This window comes from Zootoca vivipara, chromosome 2 (genome assembly GCF_963506605.1).
Source record: "Zootoca vivipara chromosome 2, rZooViv1.1, whole genome shotgun sequence".
Taxonomy (NCBI): Eukaryota; Metazoa; Chordata; class Lepidosauria; order Squamata; family Lacertidae; genus Zootoca; species Zootoca vivipara.
Window position 1 is genome coordinate 94,882,029 of NC_083277.1, and position 23,722 is coordinate 94,905,750.

The window sequence follows — 23,722 nt, forward strand, 5'->3', positions numbered from 1 at the left end:
CATGCCATTTTCATTTTCCTGCCATGGGACAGAATATTAAATGAAAACAGAAGACTAGAGGCCACTTCCGATTTTGCCGCTGGCAGCAACTGCTTCCAAGGAATGAGTCACTCAATGCTGCCTCTGGGCTATGGATACCTTTGGCTTTTGAACGATTGGCCCTGCTCCTTCCTCTTTTCCGGGATAATGCATTAGGATCAGGAATTCTCCAGATCTTCTGAAGATCACATTCTCATTTTGGTTATATTTTCAATTAACGACCGAAAAAGGCTCTGGAACGCATAAAAGAGGAGAACACTCCAAAATCAAAACCCAAGTTAGAGGACGAGTAGCATCAGGCCTTCCAAAAGCTGGATTTCAGAAAGAACAGATGGTGCCTAATATAGGAACTTGTGTTATTTGACACTCGAGCCAAGGCTAGTCCAGTAGAGTGCAGTCCAACCTCATTTGTACCATTCTTTCTCAGATGAACCTGCCAAGCTTTATATAAACATCTACAACTATTTGCAATTTAGTGGAATATTGCAGGGTCCTTTCGCAGCATCCATCTCTGTCTTCATACACAAATGAAAGCAGCTTACCAAATTAAGTTGGTAAAGTATAGAGGCATATGTGAAAAGATGCAAAAATGGATGCTCTAAAAAGTTGATATTGATAGTCTTGGTTAAAAGGGCAGACTGTGACAGATCTGTGCTATCACAGCATCTCAGCTTTGGCCTGGAGGCATCAACACATTAACAACAAAAGAACTTAGGAAGTGCCTTGCAAGATCAGACTGGGGGTCCATCTACTTCTATATCCAACAGCAGCTAGCCAGATGTTTCAGAAAGCTTACAAACAGGACATGGAATTAGTCAGCATGTTAAAACGTTGACACAGACATCTCTGCATGAAATACAGGATTTAGGTGACTAGACAGTTCATTTAAACTAGCTGAAGGTACATGTAAAGCGGGTGACGCTGTGGTCTAAACCACTGAGCCTCTTGGGCTTGCCGATCAGAAGGTCAGTGGTTCAAATCTGCGCAACTTTGTCCCAGCTCCTGCCTACCTAGCAGTTCGAAAGCATGCCAGTGGAAGAGCATGCCAGTGCAAGAGAGCCAGTGTGGTGTAGTGGTTAAGAGCAGTAGACTTGTAATCTGGGGAACCGGGTTTGCGTCTCCGCTCCTCCACATGCAGCTGCTGGGTGACCTGGGCTAGTCACACTTCTCTGAAGTCTCTCAGCCCCACTCACCTCACAGAGTGTTTGTTGTGGGCGAGGAAGGGAAAGGAGAATGTTAGCCACTTTGAGACTCCTTAGGGTAGTGATAAAGCGGGATATCAAATCCAAACTTCTTCTTCTTCTTCTTCTTGATAAATAGGGACCGCTGCTGCGGGAAGGTAAACAGCACCAGAAGTGGTTTAGTCATGCTGGCCACATGACCTGGAAAGCTGTCTGTGGACAAACGCTGGCTCCCTTGGCCTGAAAGCGAGATGAGCACCGCAACCCCATAGTTGCCTTTGACTGGACTTAACCGTCCAGGGGCCCTTTACCTTTTTTAAAGTTAAAAATGCCAATACACATTTTCTCCTCTTATGAAGAGCTCAAGAGGTCTTCCCCAACTGCTGTTAAAGTAGTGTATGCTGCAAGAGAGCTCAAGAGTGCCTTGAAAAGGTTAGCACACAATACCTTGAAAAGGTATTGCACACATTCACCACACTCTGATGCCTCTTGGAGTGGGGAGGTCCAAACAGCAGCAGCAATAGCACACACACACCCCGCCCCGTTTTCTGAGCTGACAGATGCAGGGCAATCCCAGAAAGCTCACCACTGCCCAGAAAGCATGGTCTGAATCCTAGGCCCTGACTGACACAAGGCTAAGGGGAGGGATAATGGGAGGCAATATTGTCTGGGCCAGGCATGGCCAAACTTGGCCCTCCAGCTGTTTTGGGACTAAAACTCCCATCATCCCTAGCTAAAAGGACCGGTGGTCAGGGATGATGGGAATTGTAGTCCCAAAACAGCTGGAGGGCCAAGTTTGGCCATGCCTGGTCTGGGCTATCTTGCAAGGAAAGGTGCTCCTACAGTGCTCTGCAAAATGCTGAAGTACAATGCCTCCCATTTAAATGTGGGGTGAAGGGGCTGCAGGAGAACTATTCACCAGATATCAAAGTTTGAGAAACTGCTGTTGACAGTGTAATTCTATGCATAACTACTCCAAAGAACCCCCAAACAGAATGCAGGCAGAAGAAATGGGGGACTGATTCATCCAGCAAGCCAAATTGCCTTAGTGTGATGCTGAATCCCTCCCCATAGAGAGAAACACTCATAAGCTATGAAATCAAAAGATGAGAGTCTTGTTTCTTTATGGCATCTCAAGTCTAAAAAAAGAAACTTGTGGATAAAAGAATTGGCAAAACCCAAGCCAAACACTAGCTACCCTAGAAACTAGGAAAGTATTTCTAGAGTTGATATAAATCAATCGGGACTGCATGTGCAAAGTAGAATTTCACAGCTAAGAAACACTCTCTTCTTTGATGGTAGCAGCAGTCTGAGCCTTCTCACTTCTCAGTTACAAAAGAAAGAGGCCTCCAACACAATCATTTTAAGAGCTGCCTTCTTTTTAAAGGGAAATAAAATAGTGGTCAAAGTTTTAAGGCATTGGAAGTTTCCTCACCAGTCCTGGAGTACACATCACATTACTCTCCCCCACCATTCTAATTTAGAAAGGCTGTTACTCTCTGCCCCTATTTCAAGAGCCTTACTGCCTATATTACCGTAAGTGGGGATAAAAATAAGACCAATCATTTGGCACTTTTAGCGTGTTCTGAGCGCTCCAAACTTGGCTACATAGACTCTAATGCTAGATGAACTGGAGTGAGGCGAGTATCAGGTGAGCAACAACCAAAACAGGCATCTGAAGTCGCACGCCAGAGATTCAAATGAGAAGCCACTGAAAAAGTGCAGCTGGGAGTGTGGGAGGCAAATGGGGAGCCCATGACATGCTGGAGAAGCCTTGAACACAGTCCTACAAGGACATTGGTCACAATGATATTTGTCAGTGTGCTAAACAGAGGCAATTACTTGAAGCAACATAGTTCTCCCTGGATCTTTACTTTACAGTATATGTTTCAAGTGGAAAGGCTGCACATCCCCCCCCCAAATATATTTCAACAGCCTTTCTTTTATAAATCCTCCTCCCCAACAACTGAGGCACACACTCCTCAGGCTGCTGCAAAAGGATGCAATTCACTGCACTGCTACGGTACTTAGTTTGCCAAGTTTGTTCAGAGACCTTGAGATCAGGAGGAGGCCGTTGTCTTCTTTTCTTTTTTTCCCATTTTTTGTTTGGGGGGGGGGTTGGAGACAGGGGACAGGGACTTGCAGCTGCCAAAAGGGGAAGCATTCTTTCCGTTACATGAGCTGAAATGATTAGAGTGCCACAGGTCCACTGTTAGTTTGATGTTTAAAGATTAATAAATAAATGAGGGCTTCAAAGGGGACATGCACATGAATGCAGAAATCCAAGCTACCAGCATGAAATACCTCACAACACCATCCCCCAAACACACACACCTTCAAGATACACAGAAATCAAGCACTTAGAAAATTCAATGGGGAAGCTAGTGGATCAAAAGCTTCCCTGACAAGCAGCAAAGAGCATCTCTGGAAAGGCAACAAACATGAGAACCACCATAGTCAAAGGGACATTGCTTAAATGCCCTTGTTTCATTTAATACCCAAGAAAAAAGCTTTCCAAAGCAGAGGAGAACATGATCAAACAGAGAATGAGCCTGAGGCAGCTGGAAAACAGAGGCTTAAGTCTTTCACCTTTTATGAGATATGGTCTGAAAGGGGAACTTTTACACTATGGTAAAGTAAGTTGAGAAAGTCTACTTAAGACACTCCCAAGCCAAATTAAGGCAAGTTCTGACCACGGAGTACTAACAGTATTAGTATTGAACATATCTGGTGCTGTTTGGGCACATGGAACCACCCAGGACAGACAGTCATATCAGAAACTAACATGTTTAGTGGCATATATTCTCTGCTAACAACAACACAGAGGGACAGTAAACAGGCTAAGACTTTACATACAAACTGGAAAGGTGCAATATTCACTGTACTTGCTGTTTTTGCTCTCTCTCATTGGTTACACAGGCTTTGTCCAGACACAATGGGAAACCAAGGTGTCCCATTCCATCTGAAGCACAGAAATGAAGGTTCAATCTTCAAAAGGTTCCTTGTGCGTCAGGAAACTCAATTGCCAAGTTTGTCCCTGTATAACAAGTCTGTGTGTATCTGAAGAAGTGTGCATGCACACGAAAGAGCATACCAATAATAAACTTAGTTGGTCTCTAAGGTGCTACTGGAAGGAATTTTTTTATTTTGTTTCGACTACGGCAGACCAACACGGCTAACTACCTGTATCTAAGTCTACTGGAAGATTCTCAGCCTCCATAGGCTTTGCCAGCATCAGATTCACCGACTCAAAGATGTGAGCGCCCAAAACCGCACCAAAGAATATGAAAGTAGAACAGCAATGAGAAAAGATCCTCAGCTCGTTTGTATTTTTCCTCTTGTTGACAAAGCCAAGAATAGCTTGATTCAACACTTGGAGAAATGTTAAGATACATTGGAGGGGGGGAATAAATATTTAGATGGAAGCATGTGGGGCCTCTTCAGCTCCTTTGAAGATGGGACCACAGTTGTCTGCTGCCTTTTTCCCAGACTCTGGGATGCTTACCTCTCTTCACTGCTTCCCAGCACAAGCAGAGATCTGTGAACTGGCCTTTCCTAAGCCCCAGGACTGAGTCATGCCAGTGTGTGTTCCTTGGGGTAGAGTGGGGAGGGGGAAAGTCCAAAACTAGCTAGGAAAAAGCACACACACAGCTGGAGCTTCAGGGACCCCTTGGCTGGAGTACTTAGCAGAGAAGCCTGCAGTTGATCAGTTCTGCCCTCGAGAACACTTTAAAATAATTCATGGGACATGGGGATAATGCAGCCAGCACAAACAGCAATAACAAAATATCAAAGCAATGCCTTGAAGTCTTTATGGGTTCCAAAAACTCCATGTTGCTGCCAGTCTGCACATTCGCCCTCCAGTAAATAGGCACACATTGCAGGACGCTCTCTTCAGATGCAACCCCTTTTCTCTTAAGCAGACAAGTTGACAACATTTGTTTGCCTGGCTTTGATCCCACAGTTGAAGTCTCTTCCCCTTTCTGGTGGCTATCGGGTTTAACAATAGTAGCTCTAGATGCCTTTTCAACCTTGTAAGGAAAATAAGCATCAGTCATAGCCTTGTAATTCCAGCACTTGTTCCCAGAACACTTTCAAGACTGAGGCCCCGGCTAGGGTAACCATCTAAGGTATCTATATTCTTTCAGCCCATCACAGTGAGCCAAGCCATCCCGGGGTGGGGGTAGAGGAGGAACTCAACACCCCAAGACTTTCTAGAAACAAAAGGTATCAGAAGGGACTCAGGGTCCGGTGACCCTCATCACTGCCTGTGTTTCAAATAATGGGATTCCTGGAATAGCTTGTTGCATCTTCAGACAAGAAACCTTGTTAGATAGCAATGGTTGTATTGGTCCCAAAGGTCTGAACAGAAAAAAAGCAGACAAAATGTTAAGACTTCTTATAGCAACTTAATACACAAGCTTTGAGGACAGAACACATCAGGATAATTGGAAATGTAGCAAAATCTCGGTTAGAAAAAAAGTGACTGTTCTTACTAAATGACTGCTGATTGCAAAGCTGAAAGCATGTATTATTGATCGTTCCGTTTCAAGGGTGCACAACTCAAATGCTAAGGGACACTTTTATAGTTGTATTAACTTAGCAGGGCTACTCTGTTAGGCTTGCAAAGGAACAGCATTTTTTCCAATTTATTTTATTGCTCAGTGTTCTCTTTTTAAAAACAATGTCCTGTTAATGCCTCTTTTCTCTGCGTGGCCCACAGCATGTTCCCTCCTCTCTGCATCCCTGTCAGGCCTCCTTTTCTCTGTCTGCAGTGCCACTGGTCCGTACTCTTATCTGCTATTTCCTTTTTCTGCTCCCCCCCCCAGAAATCTCCTTGTATCCCTCTCCATCTTACAGCTCGCTTTCTCTCCCGCTTTAAGTCTATGTGCAGCTACTGCTAGCCAGTATGGGAAAGGGAACAGCACATACTTTCCAAGTGAAAAGTTCCAGTTTCAATCCCCGGTATCTCCAGGTAGGGCTGAGAAAGACTGTCTGAAATCTCAGAGACGTACTACAAGGGTCTGACTCTGTATAAGGCAGTATTCTGTGTTCCTTTCCCCGCCTTTGCGCTCCATAACACCCTCATTTCTGTACCACTGCAGGTTTCTCTACATCCCATCTCTGCTACCCACTCCCTTGCACACTCGCTCCCCACTTGAATTGTTTCATCCCCCACCTCCCCAGCAACTTCCTTGCTGAGTTTGGCAGAAAGAGAACATAAGATTTTCCTTCTCTTGCGAATTCACACAAGGTGAGTGGGCTATGCACCAAAACTGGTGCCAACTGCACTGAATTCAGAGAGAGGAGATGCTATGAAAATGTCCCGATGTAGTTATTCCCCTACTTGCCACTTTGGATACAATTGGGATTGCTCTCTTTGGATGTTCTCACACACAAAATGTAAGAAGGTGCTGTTAACATTGAGCATTTTGAGTTCTCTTAGGAGGTCACAAATAGCTATGGAGTAGTTCATAGCTAGAACCACAGGCCTTATCAGTTTGAAAGAGTCTGAAAGAATGATGTAGATCAGGCACCCCCAAACTGCAGCCCTCCAGGTGTTTTGACCTACAACTCCCATGATCCCTAGCTAACAGGACCAGTGGTCAGGGAAGATGTGAATTGTAGTCCAAAACATCTGGAGGGCCGAAGTTTGGGGGGTGCCTGATGTAGATGTCCTGGCTGGGCCACTCACTTTCTGATCTCTCTGTCCTCAGCATAAAAGAAACACCATGAAATAACTTTCAGAATTCATCCCCGGGAATCAAGATGAATCTCCTCTGTTCAGACAAATGCAACCAAAGCTTGTCAGCACCCTTTTGCAAGGTTGCTACTTTTGCTGGCAAGACTTTAGTGCGGCCGCATGAGATAGAAGAGAGTTCATGGAACAGTGGCAAATCTAGACTACATTGAACCATACACTATTAAACGACATTTAAAGCAGCCTTCTCCAACTTGGGAAAAATGAGGATGTTTCACTCTCATACCTGCCACATCAGCCACTGGAATCATTTCCAGACCTTCCCTGCTTTTCCGTAGGCTAGTTTTTCTCCACTACAACCATGAGGCTCTGCAGCAAAAGCTAGGATTCTCAGGACCAGCCTCCAATCAATATATTCTGTTGTTGAAATGACAGTGACCGTGTATGTACGGGTCTGCTGAGCCCGATGTCCTTCTCCTCTCTACTGTAAGTTAAGGCTGGATGCTCTAGGCCAGGCACCCCCAAACTGCGGCCCTCCAGATGTTTTGGCCTACAACTCCCATGATCCCTAGCCAGCAGGACCAGTGGTCGGGGATGATGGGGATTGTAGTCCAAAACATCTGGAGGGCCGCAGTTTGGGGGTGCCTGCTCTAGAATCTAGTTCAAGGATGTTGGCACCTGCAGCCCCTTGCTACTGAATTACAACTCCCATAATCTTTGACCATGGTGGCTTGTGCTGATGGGAGTTGCAAGGGTCAGAGGTTCCCCACTCCTGGGCCTAGCCTCTTCTGATGTCCGGACAACACAGTATGAAAGTGCAGAGATCTCAAGAGCACAGAGATCTGATGATTCAAGCCCAGGACAGACATTTTCTGAAGATTCATCATACTAGCTATAACCCACTTGTTCCAGCAGGCCTTTGTCGGGCGTTTCCATGAGTCTAATTAGCTTCTTTTTGTCAGTTAATCCATGTTAAATTAATTTACAAGTCTCTTAGAAGACTATTTCAAATATTACAGAGTGGTTTAGTCTATATTAAATACGGAAACTATTAAGAGCACCCCACTGAACAAGGTTGGCGTTTCTTTGCGTTTCGCTTCCATCTCCATGTGTGCACAAAACCAACATAGTTTATTTTTTTATACAAAAATAAGAGAAGTCTCTGTTCCAGTTCCCACATTAGTCACATGCAGACTCAAAAGCAGGAGCCTGCACAATACATATCCACTCCTGTGCCCATGAGTTTGCTGGAGAAGGCACACAGCAGGGTTCCCCACCTCAGCACTGCCCCTCACGCTAGTGCCGAGACAGGTCCAATAATACACACACACCCCTCCTTCCCAGGAACACAGGGGCTTAGGCAAAACAGCCCGATTAGGACCAGCAGCCTATAAAAAGGGCATCCAACAATAACAGAGTTGCCAGGGACATGAAAGCTGGAGCAGCTTCCGCACCCATTTCTCTCCAGAAAAGAAAGCCCCCTTCAGACTCTGCCAAGCTTTCAGATCTCCGGTGGCAGAGAAAGGCTATCCAAGCAGAAGCCATTACAGCATGCAGCATACACTGACTCAAGGCAAAAAGGGGAAAAGAACGAATGGATGAATGCGTGTTTATACTGGTGATAGGGAGCAAAATGTCATCTAGAATTAGCCAATCTAATCTAGGAAAAGGGATAGGCAACCTAGGAAGTTATAGCAATGTAATTTCAATCTCCCCCACCTCAAAAAAAGGAAGAGAATAAGGAATAAGTTGCTTGCTTGCTCCTGTTCTGATGCACCTGAACAGTGCACACGTTCATTACTAAGCTCTACTGCAGGATGCTAGGGTGCATTGCATGTGCATCAGATGTTTTCCTAGAGAACACCCTAGGAACAGTCAGTGCAGTCATCCTGAGTGGGGATTACTCACCTTTCAAGGAGTATTTGAGTGCAGTCCTAGTACTCTAGACAACATGGGCATTTGCAGTTAAAGCACTGCAATTTTCGGTACTTCGGCTATGTCCACACACAGGTTTGTCAGTGTTTTCAAAGACTGTGTTTACTCACAACTATGCAGGGTTCTTATTCATGAGCAATTCCACTGGAGGGACCCAGGTGGTGCTGTGGGATAAACCACAGAGTCTAGGGCTTGCTGATCAGAAGGTTGGCGGTTCGAATCCCTGCAACGGGGTGAGCTCCCGTCGCTCTGTCCCAGCTCCTGCCCACCTAGCAGTTCGAAAGCACATCAAAGTGCAAGTAGATAAATAGGGACCGCTCCGGCGGGAAGGTAAACGGCGTTTCCGTGCGCTGCTCTGGTTCGCCAGGAGCAGCTTTGTCATGCTGGCCACATGACCCGGAAGCTGTCTGCGGACAAACGCCGGCTCCCTCGGCCTATAGAGCGAGATGAGCGCCGCAACCCCAGAGTCGGACACGACTGGACCTGATGGTCAGGGGCCCCTTTACCTTTTATGCAGGGTTCTTATTCATGAGCAATTCCACTGGAGGGTAAACATTCCAGCCAACTATTTGAAAAGGGAAGACTGGGGTACTTAGGAGTAGATCTGCTTGCAGGCAGGAGTCCTTTACAAGTACATCCGTGAGCAGATTGCTGTACTTTGCATCGGCAGGCTAGGATATTTCTTGCTGGTCATTCCACTCCTTTCTGTATGTTGATTGCACACAGGAGGAGAACCTACTGGGACCAGAAAAGACCAACCGCCCACCCTTCTACTCAAATGAAACATGAGCTAAAAAACCTGCCATTAACGCTGCTCAAGGACTGTGTGGCCACTAACTTCACACTGCTTGGGCTCTGCAGCACTAAGGCACACAGGTCCAGCCATTTGTTGCCAAAACAGATCCATTAATCTAATTAAACACCCTGCTGATATACTCCCACCGCACTCAGATTTGGAGGTAAGGTGGTCTTTATCCATTTACACAGGTTACTACTACCCCTGAACCTCCCCAACTCATAACTACTATCACTTCCCTATAATCATATTAAACCTCCGTTAATTCTAAATACCAGGACTTACCTACCTAGCAACCAGCAGAACTGACAAAACTGAATAGTGCTGAAAACTACAGAGCTTTCTGTGCAAACACCAGTTATACTTTATATTTTACTAGAGCACTGGATACATGATCAAATTCACTGCTATTCACCACTCTCCTTAAAAATCTGGAGGTTTGGGAAGAAAAAAAGCCTGAACCTGAAAAGCTAGCTATTAAAATCACTTAAATTCTGAAGAGTGGCCGCCATCATTTATGTTCAAGCTTAGCTGCCCAGCCTGGGCTGCTTTCACATTCTCCCAGCTTTTTCTAACAGTCACATTTGGTACAGAAATTTCCAAGAAAAGCGAAGTTTTGAACAGAATCATTCCTGTTGTTTTGGAAATGAAGATTTCCAAAATACTTTTTAAAAAAAACATAGAAAGGAAGGTTTATCAAAACATCCTGGCCAGCTCCCTAACCTCCAACCTATTTTGCCAGCTGAAAAGCTTGAATACTTTAGAGGGCTGACCTGAAACTAGGTTTGAAGGTTTGGAACTAACAAACTTTGCATTGGCACCGGGGGGGGGGGGCAGCAGCCCCACAGATGCTCACACATTGTGCCCTCAACTCGCCTCTCTCTGAGAGCAATCAATGCTCTCTAGCAGATAAAATTAAATGTGGTTGCCTTAGTCATCTGAGGGCAATGGGAATGTAGAGGGCCAGCTAGATTGCAGGGGCTGCTGAAACAGACGGAGCTTGTTATCTGAAAGAGGCTTCACAGAACAGGTGCTGGAAAAGGTGTCGGGGGCCACCAGTAGAGGAGGAAGCTGATGCTTGGCATTCTGCAATGGGTGAATGAAAATGCTTCACTGAAGCACTTCTGAACTGTGAAGCAGCTGAAAATAAATGGTGAGCAACATGGGAAAGCTGTGAGAACATCGAAACGCATTCAGTCCAAAACTCATTATTGTGAAAGAGGGCAATACTGAAAAAAGGGTCACAAAGATGATAGATAATGTATGTGTTTGTTTGTTTGTTTGTTTGTTTGTTTGTGTGTGTGTGTGTGTGTGTGTGTGTGTGTGTGTGTGTGTGTGTAAAATTGCAAACTAATCATAACCAGGATAAACTTTCTGGAAGTAAAAGCTGTTTGACAGTGGGATGGACTCCCTCAGAAAGTGATGTACTCGCCGCCATTGGAAGTTTTAAAGCAGAGGTTGGATGGCCATCAGTCATGGATGCTTTAGTCTCTCAGGAACTGGAGACCTGACTCCAGATTGTGAATGAAGTGTTCAGATAGCAGAGACTTTAAACGGATCATCAAGGGAAGATCATTATGAACAAGGCCATTTTTGACAGTAATAACATTTGTGATATTCTATCTGTGTTGCATTATTTTCAGATGTCCTTATATGGTCGCTGCAGCAATTATTGTCTGAACTTCTCTCCATTAACCTTTTGCTAACTCTCTTTATGAAAACAGGAATATTTGCTCAGACGGCTTTTAGGTGGCAATATCAAGGAAACCAGTTAGCTAGAGAGTTTTAAGGTAGTAATACTAACCTAAGAAGTAAGTCCCATTGAATTCAGTGAAGAGTACTCTCGGGTAAATGGGGTTAGGTTTGCAGCCTAAGACCCAAATCCTATATCCATTTGTCTGGGATCACGCTTGTAGTATCATTCAAATCTCCTGCCTGCTTACACAAAACACAAAAACCCTACTTTACGTGGAACAATAAAACTGCATTTTAGAATGCTAAAAAGTCATAGTCAAAATTGGGTATATAGACCAGAAAACTACCATAGCTGGATCAAGGAGTGAGAAGGTACTAAACCTTCCCTTGCAGCTGTTGGTTAATATATTCAGAAAAAAGAGGTGAAGAAAAGCATCCTAGGTAAAGAGGAAGTTAAAAGCCAAAAAGTATTCAGACATGCGATGGTGGTGGTGGTGATGCAAAAATCTATGTTGGAAAGCAGAGATCAAGGACAAAGGACAAATGGGGAGTTTGGGTGGGATGAGTACTTTTGCGTGTTCAAGATACCTAGAAGAGCCTGACACACACAAAACTCAATCACAGCCAATGCATTGTATATAAGACCCAGAGATGAGTAGTAACATTACAACGAGGAGTGACTGCAACCCCATGTCTGTCTGTCTCCCCCCTTGCCCCCCCCCCGCAGTGTGTTACTTTTTAATTTGATTATTTTCTCAAGAGGACAAAGGTTTTATACCCCACCTTGATTAAAATGTAATAGGTCAAGTTACAATTGCTTTGCAGGCCTGGTTTGGCCTATAGGCTGGGCTAAAGAGGGCCAAAATGTATAGAGAAACTTCCGTTTCCAGATACAGGTTTTAATCGCTAGTTTAATCAGACTCCCAGTGTGACCTTTCCCTCCTAAGACTTCTCAGAACTCCCTGGAAAGCTTCTCTTATTTTCCTATCTTCCAACCACAACAAGCGTGTGGGAATCGGAGATCGTGTTGGGTGGCAGCTGTGGGCAAGATGGCACAAAACAAGGGAAGATGGGAGGAGCTGCTTTCCCAATGAGTGGGAAAGTCGCCCAGTTCAAAGGCACAAGGGACCTTTCCACTGGCACTTCTGCTATTAATTAAAATATCTTCAGTGGCTTTGAGGGGGGGGGGAGAAGAAGAAAAGGCACTGAACTAGCTGCTCCCCACCAAGATGACATTGTGACTCAGAAAGAAAAGGCACAGAGCTTTCTGTTCCAGCATTGAAGGGCTGCAAGCACATCCGAGCAGAGGCCAGGCTCAGGTGCTAAATGGCTCTCAGGGTCATTCTGCACCACTGTACAATAAATATGTGTTTGCTTCTCATTTGCTGTGCACAGACATTATGTCTCTGCCCCTGACCCCAATCCAAGGTCAAATTTCTGTTGGCCAAGAATCCAAAGAGCTGCTTCAAGCTCAGACAAGAGGTTTCTGCTAACCTCTTTGAATTCTTAAGGGTTTTCCTTAAAATCCCTGTCAGTTTTGAAAGCAGCTTGGCACATAGCACTCAGGGAACTGTGGTGGTGGGGCAGGGGGATGCCTTCAGTTTGAGAAAAACAACTCTGGAGCTCCGTTGGGCTCGTGGAACTAGTTGCATGCTCCTTTGGACAAATAAGGCGTACCTCAGAAATTATGACTACTTCCTTCAGACGGTGTGATCACCGCTGTGTGGATTATACTTCCACAAGTGTTACAGGAACCTGCTTGATATTTTAGTGACGTAACTAGTCATGGGCAAAACACCTCTTCCACCTCAGTCCAGTTTTATAAATATTTTCCATCTTTTTTAAAAATAATAATAATATGGGGGTTATGCATGTACCTGCTCTATAAATTCCAGGGCTGGAACACACAAGTTTGTTTTTGTTTTTGTTTCTTTACAGAGTGGAAAACTAGGCAGAAATGAAACAAAATAAGCGAAACCCAAGAGTACCACTTTCCCCACAGCAACGCCCCACCATTTGATGATTTTTTTTCATTAACACTTAAAAAACAAACAAACAAACTCTAAAGGCTAAATGCCCCCCTGTTCTGGAGAACACACCTAGCCACATCTGGCCTTTTAAAAGAGGCCAACAGTTGCACATATACCCTCCCTCCCCGTTTGGTTAAATGTAGGCAGAGTATAGAGCTACTGGCATTGGAAAGTGGATTTGCAGAAGTATCTCATGAAAGTTTAAATGTATTTTGTGCACACTTTGATTAAGCATGCGGAAGGGGCCTCAAGACGGCAGAAAACACAGCTATGAAGTCACCAGCCATCAACAATAAAAGCACACCCATGCTGTAAAAGTGCGTAGGCCCGACACATTCCCAAGGGTCAAGGAGGCAGAGGCCAATGTAAGCATTGTGGCAACAAACAAAACACTATTAGTAAACCATACAGAGACAGACATATTTTGGGGGGTAACCTAAGCTTCTTGGCAAGGAGTTGTGAGGCACTGTGTGTCAGAAAGGGGACAGGTCTTGAGCTTGAACGTAGGTAGCCATCGGTACTGGCTCTTTACACATTCAGTGCTCTGACAGCAGCTGCACTGGTGTCTCGTCCACATGGCCTGGCCAGGAAGTCATGGAATTTGGAAAGCTCCATTATAAACAACTTCAGAAGAGCTCTAATCCTTTCCTAATTCAATATGCCGCCTGAGAGGCTCTGACATACACTACGCAAACCGATTCCTGTTACACTCTGTATGACCTGTCAACCTCCAAATGACCCTTGGTATATCATACCCTGCAAGTGACAGTTTTGGTCCTGCCTTGCTTTTCTTTGGGAAGGAAAGCTACAGTCGGTGAGGTTTGTTGGCTAGGCCCTTTCAGTTCCACTCGGCATTTAGCAAAACAAACCAGAGCTCCGCAGCTAGGTTCAGGCAAAAAGCCTTTTGTGCAAGGAGTTCTTCATCTCCGTCACAGTAAGCCTTCCTAAAAATCAAGAGCACACATTTTCAGGCCTTCCAAAACAGAGACAGACTGTTCGCTTGGCAAGTGTGTACTCTCATCTGGGGCCCGGAGGCAAGGAGATCAAAAGAAAGGGGGGCAGGGGCAAAACAGAACCGGGTTGCATGGACCCGTAAGAGGAACTTCAGAGAACTTGCAAAATTACCTCCCCTAGAAGGGGGAAGTGGAGGAAGGTCACTCCAGTGATCGTCAACATTGATAATTAACACAAGCTTATTGCACTGCATGAACAGAAAGAAGTGACTGGTATCAAGAGTCAAGATCCAAGGCACAGAGACATGGGAACACAGGGAGTTGCCTTCAACTGTCAAGACCATTGGCCCACCTAGCTCAATATTGTCTACACTGACCGGCAGGGCTCTCCAGCGTAGCAGACAGCGATCTTTCCCAGCTCTGTCTGGGGACTGAACCCAGGACCTTTTGCATGCAAACCATATGCCCTCCATGGAGTCACAGCCTTTCCTTAAGATGCACACACCTGGGATGCAGGCATTATGGGGAGCTCACATTCCCCTTTCCAACGATCCATACCTTCTGAAAAGGGGATCCATATCACAATACTCGAACACCCTTTTAAAGTGAAGCAATGTTGCTTCACTTTAAGCCTCCAGAATTCATTTCATATAAGCAACATTTCCAGCTACCCAAGAATTTGGAGCATGGTGATCGCAATGCCACAATAATTCCCACATCTATCAGGAGGTACACACAACAGGTACACACTTTCATGAATCCTTAAACTTGTATAGCTGGAAGGAAACAGCCCAATTCATCAGCATCACCGCCCAGCTTCTGCAATCCAAGTGCTCCGTATGGTCAGTGTTAAGAGACAACCAGAAAACATTTTAATTTTGGGTGCAATGGCCTTTTGGAATCTTCCCACAAGAAGACTAGTGAACACTGTGGGCATGTGTAGCGCCTTCTCCCTTCTCCTTTTGTTTCAGCTGACTAGCTTCTATGCTAAATAATTCAATTCTAAGCTGCGCTTATACGCATACAAACTCCAGAGAAAGCCCCAGTAAGCACAGTGGGCGGAATTCAACGTAGTGCTAAGTAGGGTATGTGTGGGGGGAATGGAGTCCATTTGTGCAACAAGACTTCCCCTCCCCTCCATGCCCCCCAACCTGTTCTGTGGGTTCCCCCAACCCTTCAGAGTAGATTTAGGGGATATGAATATCAGGGAGGGAAGTCCCATTGTGCAAGCTGACCTCATTCTGTGCATGTAACAACTCAGTTGAATTCCACTCAATGGGGCTTATTGGCTTCACTCACGGCCTTGCCAGAAGCACTTATGCTCAACAATGGGAAGCCCTCGTAACATGCCAGGTGCACAAGCAAAGGGAAGCACTTTAGACTCCAACTGCAGATTTTCACCTACCTTTGGCTTAATAGAGGCCCACAGGAGGCAATTATTCAGGCTCTTAAAAGCAAAACCAGAGTAGAGGGCATTTTTGTGATAAGAAAAACAAACCAAACAGGAAGAGGCATGCAGCCATTACCTGGAAGAGGGTCAGACTGTCATCGTTCAAGATGGATCTGGGAGGTGTAGTAACTAAAGTAAAACACAAAGTTCTCATTAGGAAAAGAGAACAAGAAAAATATATACAGCTCATTTAGCAAAGGGTTGGGGAATGAGAGGGAATAGGGAGGGGGAGAGAGACAGAGGTGCAGTCATAGCTCACTAGCTGTGGCAATTAAAATTAAAAGACTGGAGAACTGGCATTAAAAAGTTATAAAACCTAAATCTGAACTTACATAGATAGAACGATATCTCTGGATCTGCAAGCTGGCTTTTCACAAAGTTCCTCAGAGCACCAACTGTCAAATAAAGCATGAAAACGGGTGTGTGGATCAAAAGATATATTGTGAGCAGCATTCTCTTTACAGCACTGACCACATCTCCTTTGCTGCAGTGCTAAGAAAAGAAAACCAATGTAGTCCCTGCCTTAAAGACGCCTGGAGAGGACAAAGCAAGAGATGTCTTGATCGGTCAGCACCTATTTTAGGTTCACCAAAAGGAAGAGGTTAGCACATCATAACATCTGTCTATGCTTTCAAGCTTCATCACTGCACATTCTGCCTCTATAGTTGGAAGTCTCCTCTCCACTCTATGAACATCCCAATGCTGAGACTTCAGCATCCTTCAATGATGAGGGAAAAAATTATCATCCTAACCAAGATCTGGCTTGATTTCCCCAATGCAAAGACTCAACAGTATGTTCCAATTCTTCTGCCCAGGAATAAATGAAGAAACTTTCCTTACAAATCTTCCATCTTATATTAATTGCCAGCACAAACCCCCTCTGCCCCCAGTGAGCAATTTAAAAGGGTTTGCTTCCCTGAAAGGAATAACTGAAGTGATGTTCAGTTTTGCTATTGGAGACCCTCAAAAATGATTTTTCCAGGCTTTGCTAGACTGAAAGATCACCTCCTATCTGGTATGTTCTGCCTGCCCCTACTCAGGATCCTAGGAATACAGGGGCTGATGCATACATCTCACGCCAGCAAGGCAGAAGATTCTGGATCTTACTTTAAACAGGCCTGTGCAAAAGAACTGTCACTTTAGAGTTCCCTCTCACAAGCATAAGGCCAAAGGAGGAGCAGAAATTCTTGAGGAGGAACGGACATCTAGTTCCGTAGATGGGGACAGATGCAAGGCAGAAAGCATAGTTGGGTGTGTGCCCTGCCATGCCACAGGAAGTTCTAGCCTTTTGCTATTTAGAGGTGCAGGAAGCCTGGTTTTGCTTTTGGCCCCTGGCACATTTAAGAAGAGTGGTTGATTCAACTTCTCTTCAGTGTTTCCAGCTCCTTTTTTGGGCTCTGGTTGAAACTACACTGGACCAACACCCTGTTGTTCAATGGCCTCATCTGGGCATGACTAATGCAGCGGTAAGTGGCCTGGAAGATTTGTCCTCTTTAGAGCACAAATCTCAGCCCTCCTTCATTCAGATCACAGTGCTTGAGTTTCAAGCTTTTAAAGCACCACCCAAACAAAACAACTAGAGACGTTGCCGTGTAACTATCTCAAGTCACAAACCTTAGCCTGGGAGCAAGGAACTTTGCTCTATTTCACTGCACCTTACTTGGGGGTGGGGCAGAAGCTGGGAGGGAGATACACTCTTACCTGTTTCACTGGGATGGAAGAAGCCCTGCAGAATGTGACGATCTGGGAAGTAAACTCTCAGTACCACCTAGTTGAAAACAAAGAGCAGGAGCCTACTCAAGTAAACCTAAACCATGGTCAAACCTCCTCTGCCTTTGGGCAAGACAAGCTCATTCTGAGAAACTGATACCTTTTCATGAATGAGCAACTGTGACTGGTTGAAATTATATATGGGGCTTTCAAGATACTTGAAAGGGCTATTTTAGAAACCCACACCAACAAGAAGTTGTCAGGAACAACAATGGATAGCTGGGGTAGCACACTAGCCAAGACTGAGCTAAGACTCAGCCCCCACCCCCTGGCAACATTCTGCAATAAGGAAATACTAATTATGACACCTTAGCAAATTTTTGGCACACTTAATGCAGTACTGTATATGAATGCTAAGTACTATTATAGCTTCATTCTGGGCTCTACCACTGTTCCAAGAGAGCTACTGATCTCAAATTAAAGGAAAGAAATGGGGCAAAAAACTAGGGGAGCAGAACAGGCAGGATTCCTATCAAACCTTCAGGTATAATAATCCTGCTAAGGGCACTGCTATAACCACCTGTTTGCCATTCATTTGGTTGTCCCAGAATTTAACAGATGGTTCAATGATGGCAGTAACCTGAAGTCGGTACCTGAGAATTTACCATCCACTAACTACTGTTCTACTCCCCACTTTGTGAAAGACCCAAAACAAAACATTACCTTTGGATAGCGCTCAAGCTTGTCCTTCAACTGCGTTTCTCGCTGTGCTCGTGTCATCAAGGGAGATTCTTCCAAACGCTTCCTAGGAAGAGGGAAAGCTTAGCAAGGCAGTATAGTCACAGATCTATACAGCCAGGGGCTGCCACTCCACACAATCCAGTAACTATATTATCTGCTTAAGCTCCATACATTCTCCTTCCTGCTCTCTACCTCTGTGTATGTTTGTCTAAAACAAAGCGCTACTACACACTCCCAAAACAAGATTGCAAAAGAGGCAGATCTGAGAAAGTCTGCAACAAAATCATTTTAACCAAACAAATCTCAAACATATTTGAAAGTGGCTGAACATTTTAGGTTATCTTAAAAAGTGCCTCCAACCTACAGGTTTGCACCAGCACTATACATTTATAACAATTTAAGATTAATGTCTGAAATAATCCATTTTGTAATTTTTACTTAGTTTAGAAAAAGGTCTCCTGGTAACAGCCTTGCCACATTTCCCCCTTGTGGTGTAGAAAAGAAGTTGTGACAAGCATATAAACCGAAACTATGCAATATGTGTGCTCATATTTTGAAAACTCCTCACACAGGTACCCCTCGTGCAATTTCCAAACTATTCTAAAATCATGGGGAGGTGCAGGGAGAGACTGTACAGTCTTCAAGAAGCTTCAGCTTTAAACAGAAAGCTCAATTCAGCCTTCCCTCTTCCCTATTGTGCCATACCACAATACCAAAGGAATGATTGGAAGTTAAAGAGGGAAGTTTGATTCATTTGACATTTAATTCAAAATGTTGATTCACCAAGACAGATGAGCGGTAAAGGATATACTGTAATCGGAGAAGTTAAAAAACAAAACTGCAGATACAGCTCAGAGGTGTTCTTCCACAGTTTAATTGTTTACTTTAAGAGATGACACAGCACTTTTCATTTAAATTACTTTACTCCTTCACTTTCTTCAACTATTTTTTTAAAAAAACTTTGCAAAGCTTCAAATAAAAACCTCCAGTGAAACCATACAAATATTCACAAGCTTACAGAAAGATCAAGCTAATCCTTCCATTTGTGCATTAGTCCTTCCATCTAAAAGTTTGAAAAAAAATCATGAAAAACATGTATTGAGAAGTATCACAATCTAGACTACCTTCACTTGTGTTAATACTATTTGTTTGCTTTGTGACCCCCACATTGTTGCACACTCTGTATAAAGACCAATTCACATGCAGGCTTTGTACCAATTTCTAAAATGGGGCAATCTGTTATCTTTGCAGTGGTCAGTAAAGTTTACCTCCTTGTCTTCAGATTTAGTTTTTCCCTTCCAAAATCCAAGTACAGTATCAATGAGATCTAATGACAGCCTATGTTATAAATACATAACATTACTGGGGAGTATATTAGTTATGTGACAACTACACCTGCTCATGTTTATCCCAAATGTTATTCAGGAGTGGCAAGGCAACTACCGAGGGATGGGGATATGTAGAATCCAACTAGGTCGCCCTAGAAGTTTGTGGAAGAACACAAAAATAAAGTTGGCACAGGGCTCATCCCACCTCTTGTTTATATTGCCTGAGCCCCAATTGGTGTAATCTCCTTTGTTCCTGTATATTGCATAATCCCATTTTGTTGCCACAGCAGATGAAAATTTCAGTTTTAAACTGGAAAATATTGCCACAGTGTAGAAATGAGAGGAAATAGAATTCTGACATGGATCTCCTTCTTGGCTTAGCACCTGATGACTTGCATTGTGATCAAAGGGAACTAGATGGGATTGCCAATATATAAACAAAGAAACCATGAGCTTTGCTGTCCAGTCATCTATCTTCTTTCCAGTGTTTATAACAGAGGCATCTAGTAAATGACATAACGTGTATCAAGAATTTCTAAACAACTCAGTGACCTAGACACACTGGCTGGAGGTACTGGAAAGCAATGAGGCTTACGAAACTGAAACATCAACTAGGAAAATAGCAGCCTAGATAAACCTTCAGCCTTGCAGGAGGCAACTGTATTTGTCAGCTCCTTAGAAAAGAGGTGTGTGCCTGGAATAACTACTACAACCTGATCTCAACACTCACTAAGAAATTAATGTTTTCCCCTTTCGCTTAGAAGACACATTTCCCATGCCTGTAATTTCAGCAAAAAACAAACAAAAAACCATTCCCTATCCAATTTCAATTAAATAGTTTCTTTATCATATTACAGCTTCACACTAACTTGGGAGTACACCCACTAAATTCAGAATACTTTAATTCTTCTACGGTAAGTATAATGCTTGAGATCACACTGCACTAGTGTCTGATTTTAGGCTAATTTCCGGAGCTCTTGGGGAAATATATTAAAACACTATCCAGGGCAAGTGAACATACTTGATTATGAGAAAGACTATGAGAAAGACTCAACATCTCAAAGAACGTGGGTGACACTATAACAGCATATAATTCTCCCAGATATTGGGCCAATGCAGACCCATACTGTGATATGCTTTGTGTCAGCAAGATTGTGAAAGAGCCTATAGGTGGAATTAGCTGTGTTAGTCCATTGCAGGAAAAAATAGGAAAGAGACTCATGGCCACTTAAAAGATTAGCAAATGTATTATGCCATAAGCTTTTATGGACTATAGTCCACTTCACCAGATACCTGAATTATAATCCTAAATTATAGGAATATACACACACATATGGTGGAGAGAACTATAAATTGTAAGGTCGGAAGGAAGTGAAATGTAGAAAACACAGACGGTGAAAATTCCATTATTGTCTGTGGCCATCAACATCATACTACAGATGGAGTGACTGCATCACTAATGAAAAAGAAACTTACCTCTCATTCTGGAGCTGAGACAAACGTTTCCTCACATCATCTACAGTCACCTCAAAGAACTCATCTGGAAGTTCTTGTGAGCCAGAATCCAGTGGCTTCTGTAGATCTGGATGGCACAAAATTGGCTCTCGCTCCAGATGCTGTAAAGAATATAGGAACTGAAATTCAGATGACTGGATCCAAGAAGGCATGGAATCATCTGAGCACATTTGCATATGTACAATTGTGCCTTTTGGGGGTGTCCAGAAAATCCTGCCCAAAAGCATTTGTTCATTTAACTACAAAAAAAGGCTTCAGAATTAACTTTCAGCTTAATCATTCCTCGTGTGAATCTCTTTCCCGGTCTTAAAATAGGAATGGGGAAGGATTTTATCTGCTCTGCAATGTGAGGTTAGCTCCCCTGGTTCATATCCCATAAACAAGTACTCCTGTACCTGTAGATGTGCACACCTTTCTGAAACACAGTTCGCTCATTCCACTTACAAGATGGTCTGAAGACTGCTTTCCTTCCTTCCTTCCCACTGTGAAGCTGCTAAGAACAGCTTCAAAGTACAGCATCGGGTAAAGGTGCTTTTAAAATGCTGCGGTAAATGCTTGCACACAAAGGAACAAACAAAGGGATGTTTTATGGAAAAAAATATGGAAGCCTCCATGTGCTGTTGGGGTAGCCATCTTTTTTTACTGTACAATGTCCCTTTGTGCCTACACAATTACACAGGAAACAGTGAGCAAAAAGCCTCTTCTTGCAGCATTTTAACCCAGGGCAGCAGAGCAGCTGTGCTTTGAAGTAAAGCTGCTAGGAGCCATACTATTGAAAGAAGGAAAGGAAGAAAGGAAGAAAGGAAGAAAGAACTCATAAATAGTATGGCTGAATCTACATAATTTTAAAAAGTTTAAAAGTTATTTGATTTCATTTCCCCTATATTATTATTATTTAAATGAAATTAGCTTTGAAAACCTGCACAATAGGACTGACATGTGAAAATGGGATGGGGCGAACTTTTTTAGTTGACACATAATAATAAAAGCTTTAATAAGGGCACAAGGCACAGAGCACATGGAACTGCACCACCTCAGCATTCTCTCTTGAACGCAATGCCAAAAATCTCCTCAAATGTGCACAGAAGAGAAGAGAAGGCTTCCAACTGAGCTTTTTCATGCAACAGGTTTGCACATTCAAGCAGGTTCTGCTGTTGATTGGGATGGTTTTCAAGCAAGTGATCCTCCACTGTGAAAATCAGAGATGATACAAAATGTGCCCTTCTAAGCTTCAGAATTAAGTCTGGTAAGTAGCAATCTCTGCATGCTTTATAGCCTGAAAGCTGCTGCCACTCCTCCTTGTCCACATCAGGTATGTTGGCCATGGAGAATTGACAATCGGTCAAGATTGCTATGGAAAGCCTCCATCAGATTTGGGGAGATTGAAGGAACTCGGAAATAGTTACGCAGAAGTGACAAGCATGAACAAGAGACAGATTTCACTGAACCCAGCACTGGTGTATTATAGCAGATTATATAGAGCAGAAGCGTCAAGGCTATGCAACTACTGAACGGTGAACTTGACATCGATACCACGCTATATGTTCTACTGGAACCAGAAAGACTTTGGGCTTGCAGGAGCTGGTTATCAGCTGCACCCCACACACTGGAATAACCTGCATCTGCAAGTACCAATCTACATCAGAATTACTACAGATTAGAGATTTAAACAGTCAACTTTGTGAAGGATTGGGGGGGGGAGGGAGAGAAGAGAGGGGCTTTGTTGCCACTGCTGATATGGTCTCTCTTTTCAGTTTCCCCTCCACACATGCATAAGATTCCATTCAGTTGGCAAGTAGTCTGAGAGAAAAGAAAATGTGCTGCACTGCAGAGCTGCTGGCTGACACCCTATAAATCCAGAGCTAAAAAATGATGGCACCACTTGGTCTGTATTGCTAATAGGCTGCTTTGAAGACCAGCATCCTTGACCATCAATGATCTGCTTAGCAGACTCCATGAACTTGGGACGTTCCTATTTATAATCGCCCATACCCCCCATGCTTAATGTCTCTAGCACATCCCTGTCTGTGCCCTCTTTCCCACCCTCACATCCCTGGCCATCTACTGTCCTATCTTATTCTCACTTCTCTGCAGCAGCATCACCACCACCCCTCCCACCCCGAACAAGCCCTCTGGGAATAGAAGGAGTCTCTCTCAATTGTCAGTAGAGACAACACAAATTACAAGGCAAGATTTTCTCTATTTGTGGGCACCCGAGGGTAATTTGGGAAGTTAAAAGAGTGAGGTTGCGTGGGTGGGACCCTCAGCTACTTTTAGAAAGTTGAAGAGAGTTGGGTCTAACTAGAGGGTGAAGGAGCCTGATTGTAGCTTTCTCTGGGCAGAAAGCACAAGAAGTACCCATGAGCTGCCAATCTGACCTCTTCCAAAGACTACTGTCGCCTAACGCTGGCTGTTTAGGGACTGGCAGAAGAAGCAGAATGGGATTAGCAACCGCCTTGTACGGACAGTCTGGAACAGCCACTAGGAGCAATTTACTATAGAGTGATGTAAAAGGGTCCTTTGACACCCCATCTAAAACCTACGGTCCTATTTCCACACCTCTAACCTCTACACTGGAAAGATCCAATCAAAAATTCTCTCTCTCTCTTCGTGTGTGTGTGTGTGTGTGTGTGTGTGTGTGTGCCAAA

At 44.0% G+C, this 23,722-nt stretch overlaps 1 protein-coding gene across 4 annotated transcripts in view; it reads right to left on the minus strand.

Annotated features, from left to right (window-relative positions):
• Nucleotides 1-23,722, minus strand: part of ASPSCR1 (ASPSCR1 tether for SLC2A4, UBX domain containing) — a 118,973-nt gene that overhangs the window by 6,296 nt on the left and 88,955 nt on the right. For all 4 annotated transcript variants that reach the window (XM_035104278.2, XM_035104277.2, XM_035104281.2 and 1 more), the window contains exons 8-12: nucleotides 21,036-21,175; nucleotides 18,214-18,295; nucleotides 17,482-17,548; nucleotides 16,113-16,175; nucleotides 15,857-15,909 (exon numbers count right to left, since the gene is read on the minus strand). In XM_035104278.2, coding sequence (XP_034960169.1) covers nucleotides 15,857-15,909; nucleotides 16,113-16,175; nucleotides 17,482-17,548; nucleotides 18,214-18,295; nucleotides 21,036-21,175 — 405 coding nt within the window. The remainder of the gene's footprint in view (nucleotides 1-15,856; nucleotides 15,910-16,112; nucleotides 16,176-17,481; nucleotides 17,549-18,213; nucleotides 18,296-21,035; nucleotides 21,176-23,722) is intronic.